At 41.5% G+C, this 15960-nt stretch overlaps 1 protein-coding gene across 2 annotated transcripts in view; it reads left to right on the forward strand.

Annotated features, from left to right (window-relative positions):
• Positions 1-15960, forward strand: part of camta2 (calmodulin binding transcription activator 2) — a 45305-nt gene that overhangs the window by 5895 nt on the left and 23450 nt on the right. For both annotated transcript variants that reach the window (XM_084428583.1, XM_084428584.1), the window contains exons 3-11: positions 1-19; positions 2164-2231; positions 3175-3310; positions 4860-4931; positions 5296-5446; positions 6504-6629; positions 7635-9295; positions 10444-10570; positions 10949-11083. The exon at positions 1-19 is cut by the window's left edge and continues 85 nt beyond it. In XM_084428583.1, the coding sequence (XP_084284709.1) occupies positions 1-19; positions 2164-2231; positions 3175-3310; positions 4860-4931; positions 5296-5446; positions 6504-6629; positions 7635-9295; positions 10444-10570; positions 10949-11083 (2495 nt within the window). The remainder of the gene's footprint in view (positions 20-2163; positions 2232-3174; positions 3311-4859; positions 4932-5295; positions 5447-6503; positions 6630-7634; positions 9296-10443; positions 10571-10948; positions 11084-15960) is intronic.

A 15960-nucleotide genomic window follows, 5' to 3' on the forward strand; every position in this document is an offset into this window, starting at 1 on the left:
GCGCTGGAACACAAACGAGGTGTGTGTGCTACCATTAAAGTTAAATTACCAGTGTGTGTGTGTGTGTGTGTGTCTGTTTTCACCTTAAGGCGAGACACTACAGGTGAATAGGGTAAAATGTTTAGCTAGCAGATTTCACCATGAAACTTTCCCAGTTGATTACCTACATTAAGATGAAAAAAAAATGTGTTACAAGTTTTCTGTAATTTAATGTTTAAATATGCAAATTAGGCAATATCTAATTAAATATGCGCTAATTTACATATATTTTAAAAAACGAAATCTGAGTATTGGATAAACCAGGTTAAAATTAATTTTTTCATTGTGTTCACATATTTGATGGGAAAAAAATGACGGATTTATGGATATCTACTTTTGTTCTCCTGTAAATCAGAATATTCTGTCAATAGCCTTAAAAATATTTTCGACATGTTTTTTGGAATAAAATGTTATATAAATCAGGCTAGGAATAATATATTCACAAATCCCTCTGTAAATGTCTTCATAATATAACTAGGTACAAGACTGGAAGGTTTGGTGTGTATCGGTGCTGCTGAAGTGGAGATTTCAGAGAGAAAAGTCATTTTGAGAAAACGGGCTTTAAAGATTTATCATCAGCCAATGAGATTGCGCATTCAGCCCTTTTACTTTCACGATTGGTTGCTGATAAAAAGGAAATGACCATATTTGGATCCGACAGTATTGTACATGAGAGAGAGAGCTTTCCAGCGGTGTGTGTGATGACAGGGAGCAGACAGCGAGCGCGGAGCAGCGGGAGGATTTACAACGCCAACTTTTGTTGAATTTATGAGAAATCTACAGACGCAAACAGACAAAGTGTGTAAAATAAAGACCTAAATGTGTATTTCTGACTTTTCTTCACCACAAGTCTGAAAGAAGACATGTTATTGAAGACAAATATCCAAAAATCTCAAAACTGACCAGTAAAAAACAAAACAATGTTTTTGCCTGCCGTGTCTCGGCTTAATTAGTGATGCACCGATATGAAGATTTTGGCCAATATCGATAACCGATAATTCGTTATATTTGAAAGCCGATAACCGATATATTGGCCGATAAATCTGAATCCAAGTTTTTTTATAATTTTTGGGAGCCTGATTACAAAAACAAAAGTCTCAGCATAAAAAAAAACACGTCCCAAGCAAACCAAAAAAAGTGCACTAGTTCCTGGTTTGAACCAGTGCAAGTTTTAAAATGAATGAAAAAATGTCTTTCTTTACCAAAAAAAAAAAAAAAATTCGAATCATATTTCAAAATCATCATGTTGAACAGTGTGTATCTGAAGAGTCTCAGCTGAAGGAAATATTGCATTATATATCGGCCAAATCTTCTTACTGGACCGATAACGATGACATTAAAAATGAACATGTCGGCCGATACCGATATGGTGGCCGATATATCGTGCGTCCCTTACTTTAATTTTAGTTAAAGTTTTGGGCATTTTTATTATCATGGTTTTTAATGTCTTGCAGTTTACATTTATTTTAATTCAAGTTCTGAAAATGGTTTTAGTGTTAGTTTTAGTTAATGATAATAACCCTGATCACAACACACCAACACAACTGTCTGGTTTATATCCAGTGCTCACCCTTGTGCTTTACTGAATTCTGTGTTCTGGGTCAAAAATGACCCGTCCTTTTAAACCGCTAATAAATCTCTCATCATGCAATATTATCACCAGATACTGGACTCAATCTTTTTGTAGACTTGTTTCCTTTTAATTAGCATTAGGTTTTGGACTGAAGGATCGTAGATCTGAGCTGAAGCTCCTCAGTTTATGAAAGTTCACTCAAGCTTATTCATCTAAAACTCCCTGAGGAGCTTCAGCTCAGATCAACGAGGCCTACGATCCTTCAGTCCAGACACACACAACCTGTGCTAATTACAAGAAAACAAATTGAAAAAAAGATTGAATCCAATATTTGGCAATAACAGCATATCAAGAGATCATTTTTGACACGGAGGTGAAAAAAGTACTCAATTGATACATTTTTTACGTTTTTTATAGCCTATTTGTGCAAAGTCAGTAAGTTCAAGTCCAATTCAATAACATTAACTAGCATTTCCAGGGGAAAAAATCCTCTTCGGGTCAAAATGGCTAGATTATAATGCAAACTTGTGGTGTGTTTGTTTGTGTTTCAGGAAATTGCGTCCTTCCTGATATCTTTTGACAGACATGACGAGTGGCTTTCCTGCAGCCTCAAGACCAGGTCAGTGTCAGTGGGAATGTGCAGATGAGCATCACGGAGACACACTTTTCTTCTTTGCAATAATGGACACTGATGAATTTGTTTACTATCACTGCAGAAAAATATGTTTTACTCAACATTCTTCACACTCTGATGATCTCCGGTCAGTTTTGACTGAAAAATTATCTCTATTTTTTTGCATTTTTTACTTTATCGGAATGGTATACATTTTGGTAAAGGTTTTGGCACTTGCTATGTGAACACACACACACACACACACACACACACACACACACACACACACACATTCAAAAAGGTTAAATGGTCCTGGAATAAATCATCACACTTGTGCTCCTTGCATTGGAAATGAATGAGCCGAGTTTCCTCTAGTGGAAGCGTTTGGTACTGCAGCCAAACACACTCTCACTGAAGATCATGTGTCGTTTCAACCTCAAATTTGGAACGCGACTTGTTTAGATTTATGGCTTTAATTTTCACACAGTTTTTGAGTAAAACATGTTTTGGAAAATAAAAATTTTATATAAAAATTGAAAATAGTATTTTTGTGCATTTTCATAACAATGATTAAGTTCACTTTAAAAAAGAAAAAAAAGAAAATCCACTTATAATCTGCCAAGTGTCGTCTTTAAAAATAACAAAACTTCAGCTCCTGTGCTCCAAAACATTCAAGATTTATGACGGTTTAAGCTGGATATGTTCATATCTACGCTCAAAACGTGAATAAATATAATTGAGTACCATAAAATCCCTTAAAAATACACAATATTAAATAAACAATCATGATAATTGTGAGTCTGTCATGCCAGGTTTTTGTAACATTAGTGTCCTGTATTACTCTAGTGAATATAGAATAAATAGAATTGCATTTCGACTCAAATACATCCTTGCGTTTGGTGACTGAAATAGATGTTTTGTGTGTGTGTGTGTGTGTGTGTGTGTTCAGGCCACAGAACGGGTCGATCATCCTGTATAATCGCAAGAAGGTAAAATACCGGAAAGATGGATATTGCTGGAAGAAGAGAAAAGACGGAAAGACGACAAGAGAGGATCACATGAAGCTGAAGGTTCAGGGCATGGAGGTGAGAGCGCCACCTTGAGCTCGAAACACGCGTGTGCACTCACACTGACTGAACACACACTGTCTCAAAAGTTTGAGATCGGTACGATTTTTAATGTTTTTATAAGTCTCTTCCTTTAAGGCTGCGTTTATTTGATTAAAAACACACAAAAAACAGTAATATTTTGTTTATAATACAATATAATTGTTTTCGGTTTTAATATACAGTAAAGTGTAATTTATTCCTGTAATCAAAGCTGAATGTTCAGCATCATTACTCCAGTCTTCAGTGTCACATGATCCTTCACAAATCACTCTAATATGATGATTTGATGCTCAAGAAACATTTATGATTATTATCAGTGTTGAAAACAGTTGTGGACACATTTTTATTTCAGGATTCTTTGATGAATAGAAAGTTCTATTTCTTTTATTTGAAATAGAATCTTTTGTAAAATTATAAATGTCTTTACTGTCACTTTTTAAGAAAATTATCTCAAGCGCAGTACAGGTATCAGATTGTTACATAATTAAATGGAGGGAAAAAAGCTCAAATTAAACAAGCGTAATACGGGGTGGTGTGGCGCAATGGATAAGACACATGCCTTTGGTGTGAGAGACCCGGGTTCGAATCCACTGTGAGACACCAATGTGTCCCTGAGCAAGACACTTAACCCCTAGTTGCTCCAGAGGCGTGCGACCTCTGACGTATATAGCAATTGTAAGTCGCTTTGGATAAAAGCGTCAGCTAAATGAATAAATGTAAATGTAATAAACACTCACATACGAATGATCATATAATCACAGTAACATATGCATATACATATAAACAACTAAATAAACCAGAGAAAAAGGAAAAAAGAGTTTTATCCAGAGCTTTTCTCCTTAAAATAATCTAAAAAAGGGCTCCCAAGATTACAAGAAAAGTTCGGGTTTTACTGTCACTTTTGATCAATTTAATGCATCCTTGATGAATACAAGTATTAATTTCTTTTATCCCCCCCCCCCCCCCCCAAAAAAAAACTAATTCTCACTGACCCCAAACGGTAGTTTAATGCTAATAAAGATTCTATTTCAAATAAATGCTGTTCTTTTGAACTTTCTATTCATCAAAGAATCCTGAAAAATAATCATACACAACTGTTTTCAACATTGATAATAATCATAAATGTTTCTTGAGCATCAAATCCTCATATTAGAGTGATTTCTGAAGGATCATGTGACACTGAAGACTGGAGTAATGATGCTGAACATTCAGCTTTGATCACAGGAATAAATTACACTTTTAACTATATTATAATCGTTATTTAAAATTGTAATAATATTTCAGAATATTACTTTTTTTATTTGTGTGTGTGTATTTTTTATCAAATAAATGCAGCTTTAGTGAGCAGAAGAGACTTCTTTTAAAAACATAAAACATCTTACCAATCCCAAGCTTTTGTACGACAGTGTATGTTTGAGATTTGAAATGTTTTTTTTTTGTAATATACAAAACTACAGTAATATTGTGAAGCTGATTTGTGATGTGTGATGATGTCGCAGCTCACACACTTCTGTCTCTGCCGCAGTGTCTTTACGGTTGTTATGTTCATTCCTCCATCGTCCCAACATTCCACAGGAGATGCTATTGGCTGCTGCAGGTTAGTGGTCATCAGTGTGTGGCGCACGTCTGTCCAATCAGAAGCCAGGATGAGTGCATATTAAAGAAGGAACTCTTGTAATATTATTTTTTGTACAACATCTTTTAATAATTATACACATTTTATACACATTACATATTTACAATGAATAAGAAATAAAAGATTTCCATACAATAAAAAGAATAAAATTACAAGTAAACAGGGAGAATACTGGTAGAGAATTCTGAATTAGAAAATTAACTGTGTGTGTGTGTGTGTGTGTGTGTGTGTGTGTGTGTGTGTGTGTGTGTGTGTCTGTGTCTGTCTGTGTCTGTCTGTGTCTGTCTGTGTGTGTCTGTGTGTGTGTGTGTGTGTGTGTTTGCAGAACCCAGACATCGTGCTAGTGCACTACCTGAACGTGCCGTCGCTGGAGGACAGTGTGAAGTCGTGTGGTCCGGTGTCCTGTGCTCTGACCGACCGGCGGGACAGTCTGCGCTGGAGCCGAGACGAACTGCTGTCGCAACTCAAACCAATGTGTGAGTGACCAATCACACGCCCGATCAATGAGAGTTCGACCAATCACAGAGCTGATCAATGAGAGATCGACCAATCACACGCCTGATCAAGGAGTAAATCACCACATTTAATCTGTGAATCACATGCATGTCTGAACTCCTGAAACGCCTCCATTGTAGTCTTGAGTTTCTTCCGGGAACGAACACGTCACAATATCCCTCATTATAATAATTCATGCGCAGAATAAAGGGGCGGGGCCTGGTTGAGTTAGTTAGTAGTGTGTTACACTGGCAGTTATGGTAAGGGGCGGGACATTTCCCAAACACACTCGAAGCGCTCGACCAATCACAACACACTGATCCAGCCGACCAATCAGAGCACAGTGTGCTTTTCAGAAGGAGGGGCTTCATAGAGACAGGAAGTAAACAGAACGTTACTGACAGACTGGGAAGAGAGGAGCCGCAACAATGGAGAATATGAGGAAAATAATCAACATTCAAGCAGGAAAACCTGCTCTAGTAGAGCCTGAACACAAGATCAAGCAGAAACTATAATAGGGTCTTAATGGTGATAAAATAACGCTGGGAAGGACACTTTACATTAATCAAACGTGTCTTAAATGTTACAAAAGATTTCTATTTCAAGTAAATGCTATTCTTTTTAACTGTTTTCAACACTGATAATAATCATAAATGTTTCTCGAGCATCAAATCATCAAATTCAGCTTTGATCACAGGAATAAATTACACTTTAGTATATATTCACATAGAAAACAATTATTTTAAATTGTAATAATATTTCACAGTTTTTTACTGTATTTTTGTTCAAATAAATGCAGTTTTGGTCCCAGTCACACACACTAGATCTCCTGGAAGTACAGTAGTTCATCCGTTACGTATGAGTGATGCAAACATGTGGTACGTGTGATTACTACTGTACAGGCAGAATAATTGAATAATTGAATCGCTTTAGGTTTTCATTAATTCATCGGTTGCTCGTCAGTTGCATCATGGTCCATGTGACTCAGTGTGACTTTGACAGAAATGTGTGTTTATATATCTGTGTGTGTTTGTTTAGTCCACAGTATGAAATGGTCCTGTGGAGGCAACGGTGCCGTGGATCTCTCTGTGGAGCAGATGGTGCAACAGATCCTAGAAACACAACAGACCAAACCACAGCCACGAACACACACCTGCCTCTGCGGTAACTCACACACTCCTGTCGTCCCACGCACAACTCTCCACAGGCCTCCTGCTCTTTATGCTGATCTAATGATGTTTTCCAGCCCATATCCCGCACAGAAAACTGCTTGCATTTTTACATTCATCAAACGTTGCAATTGTAGTGTTAATTCAGCTTTTTTGGATAAAATATTATTATTTTTTGTCATGTGACCACCAGAGCTCATCATTAATAACTGCATGTGATGGAGAAATACTTTATGCTAAAAACTAGTGATGTCAAATCGATTAATCGCGATTAATCGTATCTAACATTAAAGTTTATAAATATATAATATGTGTGTGTGTATGTGTGTGTATATATATATATACACTGTATTTATATGTATATACTATAAATATATACATACACACACACATATTATATATTTACAAACTTTAATATTAGATGCGATTAATCGATTTGACAGCACTTCTAAAAACAGTTTTGCACAGATTTATGTTGTATTCAGTTGTTCATACACTTCCGTTCAAAAGTTTGGGTTATTTTCGCTAAAGCTAAAACCATACAAATGTCATTACTTGAAATAAAATAAACTTTAACTGAAATAAAAATTAAACAAGCTGCAACATTTCTCATTTTCATTTAGTTTAACTTGATGTATGAAAATAATTAAGACTGAAATAAAAGTAATAAAAATTATATGGACATTTAAATTAATAAAAAAAGTTAAAATGAAAACTATGAATAAAATACATTTATGAAGTGAAATACATTATTGTGTATCATATCTTTATTGTATATATATATATATATATATATATATATATATATTTCCAAGGTATTTTGAACTTGTAATACATTTTAATATATTAAAGACTGTTATGTTAAACAGTAATAATATATCACAATATTACTGTAGCCTATAAATGCAGCCTTCTTTCAAAAAACATTAACATTAATTTCACTGACCCTATACCAATGAACAGTAGTTTTATTGATCTTCCACTGACTTGTTTTCCACAGCATCTCCCGGATCCAACATTCCTCATCGCTGCAACAGCACAAAACATCGCATCATTTCCCCCAAACTGCCCGCCCCTTACCCTGCCCTCACGGAGCTGCAGAATCTGGCCAATGAGGGCTCAGGAGCAGAGGTCGGGCGAGAGGCGGGGCCAGGCGATGCGTCAGTTGCTGTCGTGCCTTCAGAGAGAAAGCAGCCGCCAGAAGATCGTATCGAGGACATGGTGGGCGTGGCTTCCCCCTGCTCCGCCTCTTCCTCGTCGTCTTCGAGTCCGCCACAAACGCAGCGGGCGGCGACAATCGCGTTGAGCAACGGAAATGGTTTCCAGCGTGGCGGATTAGCAACGGTGGCGCTGCCGCAGAACGCGGTAATCGTGATGACGACGGCGGCGCCGGTAGGCCGTGGATGTGGGGAGGAGCCAAACGGCGAGACCCGACTTTCACTCACTCGTGCCGGCGGACGCTTAGTTTTATCTCCTGTCCCGCCTAAACAAGACACGCCCTCTCCGCCAAGCTCCGCCTCCCCACCGAGCCCCATCCCGGCGAATCAGGGCGTGGCCACGCTGTCACTCACTCTACTTCCCAGCCCTGTGATTGGAGGACTGCTGCTGACCGATCGCATTATCCCAGAAGCACCCGGGACGCTCCTCCACCCGTCGTCCCCTTCGCCCTCGCTCCTTCCGTTCGACCCCGATTCGTTCCTCAACAGCCCCAAACAGGGCCAGACGTACGGAGGCCCCGCCTCCATCTCCGCCTCTTCCTCCCCGTCTCCGCCTCCTTCCACATCTCCTCAGCCTCCTTCTCTCGCTCTCTCTCTCTCTCCCACTTCTCCCCCGTCGTCTCTCTCTTCCCTCTCTTCTGAGACGGAGAGGAAGAGTATTCCAGGTCGTCCCGCCTCCAGTCCCGCCTCTTTTTCGTTTTCGCTCTCTCCGACGCGAACGACTCCTGCATTGCTCCCGATGTATCTCGAGACATCATTAGGGCTTGATTCGTTGAGCCCCTCACTTTCAGTCCCGCCCACAAACGGCAGAGCTCCTCTCACTGGATTCAATGCTCAAGCCACGCCCACACATCTACTAACCAATCAGCTCTCTCCTTCCCAACACGTCAACAACCAACTGGCAGCCGCCAACACAACCACCTCCCTCGAAGTGCTGCCGACCAATCAGCTTCCTCAAGAAGGAGAAAAGACGGAGCTTATGCAGTCAGAGCTTCAAGTGCAATCCTGTCTTTTAACAACACACTCCATGTGCATTCAACCACAGAACCTGACTCCGCCCCCAGCCACACCCACAAACGTGACGCCCATACAGGTTAAAGAGGAGCAGTCTCCGCCCACTCATTATGATTCAGAAGTGACGCCCATGGACACCACCCACTGCGCCCATATAGACGATGAGGAGGCAGGGCTTACGTTTGACTCCACCTTCCCTGACTTAATATCTGAGCTGATCACCGAGGAGACCGTAAGCCACACCCCCGCCCCAACTCCGCCCATTTACCCCGTCAGGTACATGGTCCCGCCCCAGCCGACACCATCCACCTCGTTCCTGCCCTTCCCGCTCCTCACACACACACACTCGCTCGCGTCGGGCGGCGCGCCGGAGGAATCCCAGCGCTTGGCCAACATCACCGACTTCTCACCGGAGTGGTCCTACCCGGAGGTATGAGTCTTTTACGTAAAAAAAAAAAAAAATTGGTAATTGGTTGCGATTTTCCTTTAAAATAACTGCACAATTAAACTCTGTGAGGTGAACGATTATTATTTTCTGAAGGTTAAGCATTTTTTGCCTCATGTACTATTTGTAGAAGGACAAAAGTTCTGTTCTTGATTATAAAATGTGTTTTTACTCATGTTTTGTTTATGTAACGCCATTGTTATTTTAGAAATATATATACATATATATATTAGTGCTGGGCAACGATTAATCGCATCCAAAATAAAAGTTTGTGTTTACGTAATAAATGTGTGTGTACTGTGTATAATTATTTTGTATACATAAATACACACACATGCATGTATATATATTTAAGAAATATTTGCATGTATATACTGTGTATATATTTATATATAATTTATACATATGCATGCATTTGTGCAAACTTTTCTTTAAAAAATGGATGTGATTAATCAGATTTATCGTTGCCCAGAAGTTATTTTTATATTTTTCATTTTATTTTTCATTTTAGTTAAAGTTCTAGTAATTTTTTTTTTTTTTTTTTTTTTTTATAAATCTATAAAATAAAAATAAAAATCAGCTTTAGTTTTCATTATTTTAATACACCAAGTTAAACTGAATTAAAATAAGCAATATTACCAGGCAACAAGCTAAAAAAATAATAAGATTACGTTTTAGGTTTAGTTAAAGTTTTTGTAATTTTTACACCATGCAAAAAAAAAAAAATCCTTTTTTATTATTATTTTTAATTTGTAATTATTCTTTCAGTTTTTTTGGTTACTTGAGAATAAAAATGACATAAGACAAGTGAAAAATGCATCAAAGTGAAGAGAGTTTATGCTTAAAATAAGAACAAAAATCTGCCAGTGAGGTCAGAAAAACAAATGTACCATTAGCAGATATTTTTATCGTTTTAAGCGTTGTCACTTAATTTTGATAAATTTTTCAGAAAACAAGACTTCATATCTTAAGTAATTTGTATCTTGATTTAAGAATGTTTAGATAGTTTTTATTCAGTTTTAATCACTTTATTACATCACGTTAAACTAGATGAAAACAAGAAATGTAGCTGAAATAAAACCGGTTTATGTTTTTTATATGTTATTTCAGTCTCAGTTAACTCTGTGTTTCAGGGAGGCGTGAAGGTGCTGATCACAGGCCCGTGGTCGGAGACAGACAGCAGGTACTCGTGTGTGTTCGATCAGAGTCGTGTTCCTGCTTCTCTCATTCAGCCGGGAGTCCTGCGCTGCTATTGTCCAGGTGAGCCAGACGGGGGCGCTCACACCTTCAGTCTGAGAAACACCAGAGTCTCACTGCAGAAACACCTACATCTAGCTCATCTACATCTACATCTACATCTAGATCTTCATCTTCTGACTAGACAGCAGAAAACACTGATTATGCCACTGCAAAAAATGCTTTTCTTACTTAGTATTTCTGTCTTGTTTCCAGTCCAAATATCAAACATTTCTTAAATCAAGATGCATTTACTAGATGAGTAAAATGACATAAGATATTAAGTCTTATTTTCTGGGGGAATAAATCAAAATTAAGTGAGTTTTTGCAAAAAAAAAAAAAAAATTATCTGCCAATCGGGTCAGAAAAATAATGTTGTTTCTGTTTGAATGTTTGTGTTAGCTCATGAAGCAGGTCTCGTCGCTCTGCACGTGTTGATGGACTCCAGTCCCGTCTCCTCATCCGTGCTGTTTGAGTATCGCGCTCGCAACGCCTCGTCCTTACCGAGCTCACAGCTGGACTGGTTATCACTGGATGGTGAGTACACAAACACACACACACACACACACACACACACACACGTTTGTTTAGATTAACTTGTGGAGACTCTCCATAGACGTAATGGTTTTTATACTGTCCTCTTACACTAACCCTACCCATCACACACACACACACACACACACACACACACCCTCCACAGCAGCACAGCTGAAATAGGTTGTGATGTTTTCTTCTGTGGTCGTAAGAGACAGGGTTCCCGCGGGGTCTTAAAAAGCCTTAAAAGCATTGAATTTATTAATTTGGAAATAATATCTTAAAAAGTCTTGAATTTTGATGTCTGGGTCTTAAAAATTGTGCTGTATGTAACTTCTCCGTATTGTATTTTTCCTCAAAAGTTTCATTTGCCTATTTTCATTTTAGGCCTAAGGTTTTGGGCATTTGGCATGTTGTTGGGTGTGGAAGGTTACTAATGTGATTGCTTTGTCTGTAAATTAAATTAATGCTTTTTCAATTGCTGAATTCATTGAAATAAAAATATTTTTTTCAGAATTCTTTTAATTAAAATTTTTTTGGTTATGCGCCGTGTCGGTCTTAAATTTCAATCTTTTTGGTCTTAAAATGTCTTAAAAAGGTCTTAAATTTGACTTACTGAAACCTGCAGGAACCCTGAGAGAAGAGAGATGACGGTCATAAGAGCAGACCAGCAGAGATGAAATGTGATCAGAAGTGATAGATGGCATAAGAAATATGAAAGTAATAAAATAAAACAAAACTACGTATATTATTGTCTTATATTACAAAACCAGTGAACTCAAAGCATATGAGCATTAGTGGTTCTCAACAAGGGGCCGGAAGGATGACTTTGAGTATATTTGGACTGGAAACAATACAAAAATACTCACTGAGAACAGCATTTTTTGCTAGCCTGACGTCGTCATACTCAGATTCTAGTCAGAAAATGAGTCTGATCTGCTCCATTGGGCTGTGATTAAAGGGCGTTTCAACCGAACCAGGAAAGAAAATGCCTCTGCACTCAATTGGATAGACCTACAACCAATCAGTGCCACGGAGTGAGTGACGTATGTTCTTCATTCATGTTTTCCGATCGAAAAATGCCTTGATTGCGGTTCTCTGTTCCTCTTTTAAAATGAATGCATTGAAAGGAGTTTATCCTGGTGAACGAGAGGGTCGTTTCCCTGCGCCTCGGGTCAGGGATAGGTCTCTCACTGTTGTGTGCGCCTACGAGCCGAAGGCCAGTGTAGAGTACCCGGCCCTCTTGGGGTCACTGGGAGAGGTGCTGGAAAGTGCTCCGACTGGGGACTCCGTTGTTCTACTGGGGGACTTCAACGCCCATGTGGGCAACGACAGTGACACCTGGAGGGGCGTGATTGGGAAGGAACTCTGATCTGAACCCGAGTGGTGTTCTGTTATTGGACTTCTGTGTTAGTTACAGCTTGTCCATAACGAACACCATGTTCAAGCATAAGGGTGTCCATCAGTGCACATGGCACCAGGACACCCTAAGCCGGAGGTCGATGAGCGACTTTGTGGTCGTTTCATCTGACCTCCGGCCGTAGGTCTTGGACACTCGGGTGAAGAGAGGGGCGGAGCTGTCAACTGATCACCATCTGGTGGTGAGTTGGACCCGATGGCGGGGGAGGAACCTGAATAGACTCGGCAGACCCAAACGTACTGTGAGGGTCTGTTGGGAACGTTTGGCCGAATCTCCTGTCAGAGAGATCTTCAACTCCCACCTCCGGCAGAGCTTCGACCAGATCCCGAGGGAGTCTGGAGATATTGAGACCATGTTCTCCACCTCCATTGTTGACGCGGCTGCTTGGAGCTGTGGCTGTAAGGTCTCCGGTGCCTGTCGAGGCGGCAATCCCCGAACCCGGTGGTGGACACCGGAAGTAAGGGATGCCGTAAAGCTGAAGAAGGAGTCCTATCGGGCCTGGCTGGCTAGTGGGACTTCTGAGGCAGCTGACGGGTACCGACAGGCCAAGCGAACTGCAGCCCGGGTGGTTGTGGAGGCAAAAAATCGGGCTTGGGAGGAGTTCGGTGAGGCCATGGAGAAGGACTACCGGTTGGCCTCGAAGAGATTCTGGCAAACTGTCCGGTGCCTCAGGAGAGGGAAGCAGTGCCCTACCAACGCTGTTTACAGTGGAGGTGGGTAGCTGTTGACTTCAACTGAGGATGTCGTCGGACGGTGGAAGGAATACTTCGAGGATCTCCTTAATCCCACCGACACGTCTTCCATTGAGGAAGGAGAGGCTGAGGGCTCGGAGGTGGACTCGTCCATCACCCAAGCTGAAGTCAACGAGGTAGTCAAGAAACTCCTCGGTGGCAAGGCACCGGGGGTGGATGAGATCTGCCCTGAGTACCTGAAGTCTCTGGATGTTGTGGGACTGTCTTGGCTGACACGCCTCTGCAACATCGCGTGGCGGTCGGGAACAGTACCTTTGGGCTGGCAGAGCGGGGTGGTGGTCCCTCTTTTTAAGAAGGGGGACCGGAGAGTGTGCTCCAACTACAGGGGGTCACACTCCTCAGCCTCCCCGGGAAAGACAATGCCAGGGTACTGGAGAGGAGAATACGGCCGATAGTAGAACCTCGGATTCAGGAGGAACAGTGTGGTTTTCATCCCGGTCGTGGAACACTGGACCAGCTCTATACCCTCTCCAGGGTGCTGGAGGGTTCATGGGAGTTTGCCCAACCAATCCACATGTGCTTTGTGGATTTAGAGAAGGCATTCGACTGTGTCCCTCGCAGCATCTTGTGGAGGGTGCTCTGGGAGTATGGGGTCCAGGGCCCTTTGCTAAGGGCTGTCCGGTCCCTGTACGACCGGAGCAGGAGCTTGGTTCGCATTGCCGGCAGTAAGTCAGACTTGTTCCCTGTGCAGTTGGACTCCGGCAGGGCTGCCCTTTGTCACTGGTTCTGTTCATAATTATTATGGACAGAATTTCTAGGCGCAGCCAGGGGCCGGAGGGTGTCAGGTTTGGGGACCACATGATTCCATCTCTGCTCTTTGCGGATGATGTTGTCGTGCTGGCCCCTTCAGACCAGGACCTTCAGCATGCACTGGGACGGTTTGCAGCCGAGTGTGAAGCGGCTGGGATGAGAATCAGCGCCTCCAAATCCGAGGCCATGGTTCTCAGTCAGAAAAGAGTGGTTTGCCCACTTCAGGTTGGTGGAGATTTCCTGCCTCAAGTGGAGGAGTTCAAGTATATTGGGGTTTTGTTCACGAGTGAGGGAAGGATGGAACGGGAGATTGACAGATGGATCGGTGCAGCTCCTGCAGTAATGCGGTCGATGTACCGGTCTGTCGAGGTGCGATTTACCGGTCAATCTACGTTCCTACTTTCACCTGAGCTGTGGGTCATGACCGAAAGGACGAGATCCCGGATACAGGCGGCCGAAATGAGCTTTCTCCGCAGGGTGGCTGGACGATCCCTTAGAAATAGGGTGAGAAGCTCGGTCACTCGGGAGGAGCTCAGAGTAGAGCCGCTGCTCCTCCACATCGAGAGGGGTCAGCTGAGGTGGGCTCGGGCATCTGTTCCGGATGCCTCCTGGACGCCTTCCCGGGAAGGTGTTCCAGGCATGTCCCACCGGGAGGAGACCCCGGGGAAGACCTAGGACATGCTGGAGGGAGTATGTCTCCCGGCTGGCCTGGGAACGCCTCGGTGTCCCCCCGGAAGAGCTAGAGGAAGTCTCTGGGGAGAGGGAAGTCTGGGTTTCTCTGCTTAGACTGCTGCCCCCGCGACCCGGCCCCGGATAAGCGGAAGAAGAAGATGATGATTTCATGACTCTAGATGTCCTTCTAGCTCTATATGGATCAAATGAGCTGTTCCGCTGGGTCCTAAAGTCAGTTTCTCTTCAGTATGCATCAGATACACATGTAGACATTATAAAATTAGCATTAGTTGTAGCATTATTAGTTTGAATTTTGAGCCTCTTTAGGTTTTTCTATGTGTACTGAAGCATTCCTCGCATTCCATTCATTCCTAAGGGGGTCAAATTGACTTTTCTAAATTTCAACCACAAAACTCGTCCAATCAATTTCCCAATTTTTTATATTTGTGTGTGTGTGTATTCGTGGTTCAAGTGTGACAAAAGTCCTGGGGTATTGGACACCTCTGAGGAACACTCAATTTTTTAAATTTTGATTTTCTTTTTATTTATTATTATTTAAATTATTGGAAGGATGAGGGTTAAACTAGTTTGTTGTGTGTGTCAGTGTGGATATCAGCCGGTTTCTATTTCTATTTCTGCCCCTCAGTTAAAGCCTATTTAAATCCATGTGTATGAGGGGAGCTGCGTGTGTCTCTCTCTCTCACTGTCTCTCTCTCTCTCTCTCTCTCTCTGTCTCTCTCTCTCTTTCTCTGTCTGTCTCTCTCTCTCTCTCTCTCTCGGTAATTTAAACTCAGCTCTGTTTGTCTCTCTCTCTCTCTCTCTCTCTCTCTCTCTCTCTGTCTCTCTCTCTCTCAGTAATTTAAACTCAGCTCTGTTTCTCTCTCTCTCTCTCTCTCTCTCTCTCTCTCTCTCTCTCTCTCTCTCTCAGTAATTTAAACTCAGCTCTGCCTCTCTCTCGTCTCATTTGGGACTTTCCCTGCTCGAGGACGAATGTCCGTGTGTTTTCCAGTTGTCCTCTCCTCCACTTGGAATAACTTTCTTTTTTCCTGACTTTCCCGTCATCTTTCTTTCTCTCTCTCTCTCTCATGGGATCTGAGCGTGTGGTTCTTCTCTGATCGTATGTCTTAAACATTTTTTATGCTTCACATCATCTTTCTAACATGTTTCACTCCTGATTGAGAGAGAGTGAAGAGAGCGAGACATGGAGTTGCGCTTTTTCGGATTCGCCGTTTTTATTTGATCGTCTGAACGATGGCGCAGAGAAGCAGGGATGGTGTAGGTAGGAA

The sequence above is a fragment of the Rutilus rutilus genome, assembly GCF_951802725.1.
Source record: "Rutilus rutilus genome assembly, chromosome: 13".
In the NCBI taxonomy this organism is placed as follows: domain Eukaryota; kingdom Metazoa; phylum Chordata; class Actinopteri; order Cypriniformes; family Leuciscidae; genus Rutilus; species Rutilus rutilus.